Here is a 7,897-nt window from a genome sequence, read left to right on the forward strand (position 1 = left end):
CTCCCCCCCGCCTCCTTCCCCCCCCCCGCGCCCCCCTGCCTCCCGAAAGCCCCTCTCCCCGGTCCCACTACCCCCTGCCTCGGCCAGGTCTCCAGCTCCTCCCCACCCCTGCCCGCCGCCCGCGGCCTCCCCGCTCGCACTCGTCGTGCTCGCGCCCTCCTCCCGGCCTTCTGCCTGGCGCCGCTCCACCCGCACCTCGGACAGGACGCCCGCGCACCCCTATCCCCACCTCCTCTCGGGCCCCTTCTTGCCCCACACCTCACGTCCCTTCCCCCGCGCCCGGCCAAACGCAACCTTCCCGCCATTTTACTTACCAGGGAGTCGACTCAGGATCTGAAATCAGACACCAATGGACTGGTTTGTGGGCAGAAACACACAGACTCGCACTCTCGCTCACGCTCAGACACTACACACTCGTGCGCGCGCGCGCACACACAGTGCACCTAGGTCACACACGGACGTGTTCAAGGGACAGCACAAAGTTAGGGATTTTTGTCTTCAAGGAGGACAAGCATCTGCCACCAACCGCCTCATCTGAGGGCCCAACTGCTAGAATTTGAGTTATCCTTGCGTTCTTTTGAACTCTTTCTCCTCTGCCACCACTCAACCTTGTCCCGTCCGCCCAATCACGTTCTTGCAGCCCTTATTGACCTGCAAAAGAACACTTTTATTTTATTTTTAAAATTTTCTTAAGCACAACTGTGTGAGGGGGAGAGAAGGGAAGGTTCTCAGGAGGAACCTGCCAGTGGATTGGGTGGCTGGAGTAGACTAACGCAGTCATGTGATGAAGAAGAGGCGATCTTACCCATTTTGATAAGTCTTTATAAGGAAGAATAAAACAAACATGTAAGCAAAATTTCCTTTTGTAAAAGCAAAAGCCACATTCTCTTTTCTGGATCCTTCAGGACTGGGGTTTGTTTGCTTCCTTTTCCGTTTCTCTTCTCGCTGCTCTGTGCCCTTGGTTGTTTTGTGGTCGTCCTGTTGTTCCCTCGTGCCCCTCGGCCACCTGCTGGCCGCCGGTGGGTGCACTCGGACATCTACAACCCTGCAACTTTGTACAGAGAAACACAATCAGCTCTTTCTGCATGTGCTGGTCAAATCCAAACCCAGAGAACAGAAGCGCTTTTTAAGAATGAACAAACATGTGAAATAGGATGTTTTGTGTAGATAAAGCATTCTTGTTACATACTGGTCAATTTGTGATATGTTTTAACTTATTGTCTGTGCTTATTTATGGAATTTGGTTTTCTTAATAAATGTTTGAGCTAATATAAAGCATATTATTTGACTTTTCCGGACAACTTTATATCAAGTTAAATGTAAATGAATAAAATAAAATCATTTTCAGTATGTGATATGGAGAATGATGGGTTTTGGTGTGACTCTGAATGCCGGGAAGGGTCTCCTGGGGAGAGAAGAGAGGAGATGTCTTGGGGAGTCTTATATTCTTGCTTCTTGCCGTTTGGGTCGTGTCTGCCTGGGACCTCCAGTGGGCTGGGGTTCGGGTCCTGGGTTGCGTGGTGCTGAGGCACAACGTCGTCGTCCCTGGAAGGTCTGGCTTTGGGTGGTGCTGCCTGCAGGCCAGAAGCGCAGAGGCTGGGCCCGAGCGCCCCACAGGAGCTCCAAGCCCAGGTGAAGCTTCAGAGCCACCCACGGCTTCTAATGCCTGCGTGTGCTGTAGCCGCTGCCAGCACGAAACTCAGGCCCCAAGGGTTGGCAAGCTTCCCCTCGGACGCCCAGCGGAGTGCGCCCCTCGAGGGCTGCGTGCGCGTGCGGGGAGGCAGTGGGCTGGAAGAGACGACAGTTCACACCTCTGCCTTGACAGTCAGGAGCCAGGCCTGGCCCCAGATAGGCGGTGGAGGAGAGAGGCCAGGCCTCTTGCCTTCCCCAGGGCCTAGGCTTGGTGGAGCTCATCCCACACAGACACCCAGGACCTCCCGGGTGGAGGTAAATGCAACGTCCGGAAAAGAGGTGTGGCCAGGACAACCAGGCTGCAGGTGGGCACTAGGCAGGGTCTCCCCCACTGGGTTAGCCTGAGTCCTCACTTTGCGGGAGCTAACCTCGAATTAGGCACGTGCTCAGGTGACTTCCCCAAAGCAGTAGTAAAAACTGCTGTCTTCCGTAGTCCGAGGGGGAAGGTGGTGGTGTGTTTTAAATTTGAAAGCAAATAGATATCACAGGATTTTTTGGGGAAGACTAACGGAAATCAGTCCTGTGATCTGAAATTTAATGGCCATTATGGACATTGAGAGGGTATCCCTTTTCTCATGGGAAGATTTCTCACTTGGTTGCCACAGACTGAAAACCTTAAAACGCCCTTGTACTAGAATACAGTATTGTTCCCTGGACTGCATGCAAATTTTAGGAACTCTTGTAATTGTTACTCAACTAGGAGAACACATGGAATCTCTTCAAAGGTGAGGACAAAAAGGCACGATTCTCTGAGATAAGGAAAACACATATTCACATTTCCTTTGTAATTGTAAGTGGAAGTAAATTGGTGTATGTGTTTACGTAATATTTCAGTTCTAAATTTTAAAAAGAATAGTCTTGATATAACATGAAAATATTAGAGAACAATATGCTAATTTGGGATTTCATATAAAAATGGAACATATCTGTATTTTAGAACTCATTCTAGAATTTAGCAGCACAATCACCAAATTTGTAAACTATTAGTAGATGCAAAATAATTTTTCTTGTTTTTACATTTCATCATAGTCTCCCTTGTCTTATGTTAGTGTTTCTTTTTTTTTTTTTTAAATTGAAATCATGGGTATCATAATCTCAAGTCATATTTAAGAGATTGGTACAAATCACAAATTGTTTCACCAGTGAGCATGGAAGGTTGTTTACAAGGATGCTAATTTTACAGCTTTTTTATGCTGCTATAAAGCATAACTTTATGATGTAGGAATGCAATAAAGGATGCTAAATGGAATCTTTAAAAATTGTATTTCTCGAAGGCAGGGGAAATGGGATCTTTCATTTGAAAAAAAATGGGCCAACTCAGAACACTGATGAGAAGTTGCAAATCAACTAAAATGACAGATGCTTTCAAAGATACTTATATTTCATAATATAGTGGTTATTTATCAATATTATAATGAAAATGTACAGTTTTTCATTTGACCTGGCTCTGAAATAATATTTGTTTCTATGGTAATAAGCATTTTGTATTAAGAATCCTGAACACTTGAAAGTCATATATACCATTAGGATAAGGGGAGGTGACCTGGCCCAAATTTTTAAAGTTGACAGTTCACAAAGATAAAAAGCACAGTATTAGAATCTCAATCCCAGGCCTGAAAGACATCTGCCATCTGCTTTTTGAAGGAGAAAAAAAAAAAAGAATCATTTTTAACTTTATTAATAGCAAGTCTGACTCAAAGCTGCTAAAGTTATAATAATTACTAATTAAACTTAATGAAGAAATAGAGACAATAATGATCAATAATACCAGAATGCAAGGTAAGTAAGAGCAGCATGCTAGGTGTCCTGGCTCTAATGAATTGCACTTTTTGCTGTTTATGCCTGTCTGGTATTCAATGCTGTCTCACATGCTAGCTAGAAAAAGTCAAACTCCATTATGATTGGAAAAAGTCAACTATATGATTGATTTATTTTAATTCATGTATCTATCCTCCTATCTTTACTTTCTTCTTAATACGGGTCTAAATTTCATCCGTGGCATACAAGTGATGGCATAGAAATGATGTAGCATTTACCCTACCCTTTTTTGATGGTGGAAGAAATATGATGTAGGAATGCAGCCTGCTAAAGATGATGTTAGATATTGAATACAAAATAGGATGCAGAGCAGTCTGGGTAAATCAAGGTAGACGTGAACGTAGATACAGAAAGGAAATACGAGAGGAAATGCTAACTTTGGTGCAATTTATATTTGACACCCTTAATGACTACTTTCACTGAAAATGAAAATGTGGTTTTAATTTGTATTGTGGACTTTAATTTTTAGGGTAAAGAAAAATCTTAGCTAACCAAGATGTGAATTCTAGTAATGGCAGTAGTTAACCTGTCAATTGAAAGAATGTAACCTCCTTATCTCCTTTTCATGACATAACGGTAATCTCATCTGAGGGCATTGATATGAAGAAATAACAGCATGGCATGGTGAAACTACTGGCTCATTAATCTTGGCATCTACTTCCTACAGGGTTCCTTGATTAGTTAGATTCATTCATCGGGCATTTCAGAGTTTTTGATTTGTCACCATTGGGTAGGTTCACTGAGTTCAGGCTAAATTGAGCCAGAAGCAATGTTTATTAGTAATTTTGTAGTACAGGCTCCCCTAATAATTCAACCCAAATATCTCATCTGAAAAATATCCATTCACCCTCACTTCTAATGTGGGTTGCAGCTGTGTTTATAGGGAATTGAAAGAACACAAGTGATTGGGCATGCATTTTCTAAATTATTAATATGATGGCTAATAGCTATAAACCCATCTTCGTATCCGATGCAGAAATTATGATTCACTTTAAAAATGAAAGCAGCAACAAAGGGGGGCACCCCCCGCTTGGCTTTCTGCTAACTCTCTTTAGCGCAGAGCTTTTGGTACAGGAACTGTGGCCTGTTTAGCATGTGGCCATTACACAGAGAAACAGAACAATGCCTTTGGTTTCTCTCATGCACGCTTTATCAAAACAAGACACGGATTTATGAAACTTGCTAAAAAACGCTATTAAAGCATTTTAGATATGAACTATGCAGAGGGCTCTCTTTTGGTTTGGGTGGCTTATAATCAGTCTTTAAACAGGCATAATCAGTGCATTGTGCAGTTAAGCTGCATCTTCCATCCGCATGGTCAAATATCCTATATATCCAAGTTTCCATGTTTAAGTCATATTAGATGTAAGAGACATTTGTTGCAGTTGCTCCTGCTGCCACCATCCTTCTCAGTTATATGTTGAAGTAATTCACAAGCACTAGGAAATATATAACTTACCCATCTGACATATATGGTATATGTTCTTTGTATATTTCATTGAAATGTCACAGGGCTTTATATGCTTTTGCTCTTAGTCCTTATTTCACCTTTTTAAGATAAACTCAAACAAGGTCAGATTAAGAGTTACAGAAACCCTTAATACTGGAAAGATCATATGTGATTCTTTTTTTTTTCTAAAAAATAATTATTTTATTTAACTGTATTACTATTATTATTTTTTTTTCCAGTTTGATCAAACAGAGAGAGAGAGAAAGTGAGAAAACAAGCCACCAGTTCTAGGACTTGAACTGCAGTTGGCCATGTGGGAGTCCAGCACCTTTAACCACCACACCACCTGCTGGCCCCGTGATTCTTTTTCTTTTACACAGGGCACATGCACTCACCATGGTGGGGAAGAGAGTGTGCAAGCAAGTTTCTCCCTGGGGGTGGGGGAGTGGCCATGCCACAGTCCCTTTTCCATTCTCCTCTTGAGATTTTGGGCATGCATGTACATGTGCCCTGGTTGATTTCGAGTTGCTGGGTCCAGGACTCAGACCATGCAGTTGGCCATGTGGGATCTAGTTACCTTAGCTCCACGCCACTGGCTGCCTCAATCCTTTCTAGTTTTCTTGTCTTTTTAAAATTTTTAAAGAGTTTTTTTGCCATTGGGTACGTGCACTTGTTGGAGAGAGACAGCAATAGAGACAATGAGAAGGAAAATGAGAAATCATCCCCCAAGGGAGATGGCCATGTCACAATCACTTTTCCTCCATTCTCCTCCTAGGATCTTGGGCACATGTACCTGGTGTGATTTTTCAAGCCACTTGTCAGGGATTCAAACCCCAGTCAGCCATGTGGGAGCTCAGTGAAATAACCACCATGCCGTCTTCTGGCCCCACCTTTCTAGATTTTCTAATTGCAAGATTCTGATGCTTTTAGTAAAACAAAACTGGTCTTTGCCGCACTTGCTTTATTATTACATGCTTAGTTTTGCCTTTTAGGTACTCTAACATTTATTTCAAAAATAACTTTTTAGAGGGTGTTTATTTTGTTACTTTCCATCCAATACCTTACATTTGAGCCCTATTTTTCAGTTTACAGAGGACATTATTTCATTTAAACCATGGTACATTTATGAAGTAGATATTGTAATCCCTGGTTTATAGATGAAGAAATTGAAACTCAAAGAAGCTAAGTGACTTGTCAGAGGTCACATACCTAGTAAGTGACAGAGATAATTTTTTAACTCACATCTTCAGATCACTCAGTATATGTAACATGTAGACATTGCTCTTATTCTTAAAATTTTTTCAGAGAAGAAAACTAAATAACTTCCCTTTATTAGAAGCTTAATAATTCACCCTTGTAACCTAAAAATGAGTTGTTTTGATGGAACATGATAGCTGCATTAAAATAAAACATGGTTTCCAGAATCTAGAAACTCCTTTTCTCTTGAACCTCACCCTCTCTCTAGAGGTTAATTCAAGATAGTTCTAGGGTGCCACTGAGAAAGCTCTTTATTGCGTGAAAAATTTTTATCAATGAAGTGTCTCCTTGTGATGAGCTTTGGGCTGAGGTGGCAAGAAACTTGTGAGCTCTGTGAGTACTGTAAGGAGGATGGCATTGCAGATGGAAAGAAGGGTTGACTATATAGAGGATCCTTGTGTCCCTTGGTGCTTCAAATATGCTTCTTGTCTGTGCAAAGTTTCATGGGGGAGTCTTTTGATGTTGTTTCTATATAGTATTCAGTAGTCCAAATTTAGGATAAGCTGTTTCTCCACATTATTAGAAATCCATTGCCAAGCCTGGATCTTGAGATCTTAGCATTCAAAGAGATCTTTGAAATCATTTCTTGTCCTTTTCTCATTTCTTACCAAGTGAATTTGTGGACTGATTGAATGCAAGATAGAGCTCTACTATTGGCCTAATTGCCAGAAAGTCCTTCTTTTTATTGCACTTTGTCTGCTTGCCAGTTCTTCCTTCTGTAGTCTTGCCTTATTAAGAACTCTCCCTTTTTTTAGTACTGAAATGATTTTTATTTTCAGTCATCTTTAATTAATGTTTGTCAGTATAGTATCAGTCAGTACACCACTAGGGTATTCTGTAGTATCAGAGAAACCCCATATCTCTGGCTTTAACACAACCAAGATTTACTATTTTGCTCATACAAATTACACTGTGAAGGAACCGGGACAACTCCCTTTGATGTGGTAACTCAGTAGTCCAAGCTGCTTGCATTCTGTGGCTTGACCACCACTTCTGGGGTTTCCATTGTCTTTGTGGTAGGAAGAGAGAGCTGGACGGTTGTGAACTGGCTCCTAGTGCTTTGACCCAGGAATTCCTTATTGTCCCATAAGGAGGAACTAATACATGGCTTTCCCTAATTGCAAAAGGCAAATGTGAGGGACCATGTGGATATTTGGTGAGTAGAAAACACCTCTGCCACAATCTTATTTTCTCTAAAAAGTAAATATTCTTACTTCTCCCACTTAACATGTTTTTATACTTATAAGTCAACAATTATTTTTGTGCATGTTGGAAAGGCATGGAGGTAGGAGTATCAGAGAAATAGATGACATTCAGGCTTTCAAGGTGTTTACCATGTAAGTGGGGAGAAAAGTGAATGTGCGTGTGTGTGTGTGTTTGTCAGAGTATGCATGCACTTACCAGAAATCAAGAAAGCACCCCCTAGTGGGTCGTGGTCATGCTACAATTCTTTTCTCTTTATTTCTCCATCCTGTCAAGATTTGGGTCCCGTACATGCACCTGGTGTTTTTCAAGTCACTATGGTTGGATGTGGGATCTGGCTCCCAATGCACAACACTTAAGCAGGCTGTGCATAGGATGCTGACCCAAGACAAATGGAGTTGCCCCAAAACAAATACATTTAGTTTTTTAGAAAGAGATGTTTTTCTCTAGGCCATGTGTGCTCGCTGGAGAGACAGA

The 7,897-nt window shown here is 41.8% G+C and overlaps 1 protein-coding gene across 1 annotated transcript in view; it reads left to right on the top strand.

Moving 5' to 3' along the window:
* OTP (orthopedia homeobox) overlaps positions 1 to 5,664 on the top strand; it is a gene marked incomplete at its 3' end in the record, with an annotated part of 14,490 nt that extends 8,826 nt beyond the window's left edge. Inside the window, 1 exon segment of the mRNA XM_027769964.1 lies at positions 5,642 to 5,664. Coding sequence (XP_027625765.1) covers positions 5,642 to 5,664 — 23 coding nt within the window.
* Between the last annotated feature and the right edge of the window lie 2,233 nt (positions 5,665 to 7,897).

Source organism: Tupaia chinensis, unplaced genomic scaffold (genome assembly GCF_000334495.1).
Source record: "Tupaia chinensis unplaced genomic scaffold, TupChi_1.0 Scaffold000099_1, whole genome shotgun sequence".
NCBI lineage: Eukaryota > Metazoa > Chordata > Mammalia > Scandentia > Tupaiidae > Tupaia > Tupaia belangeri.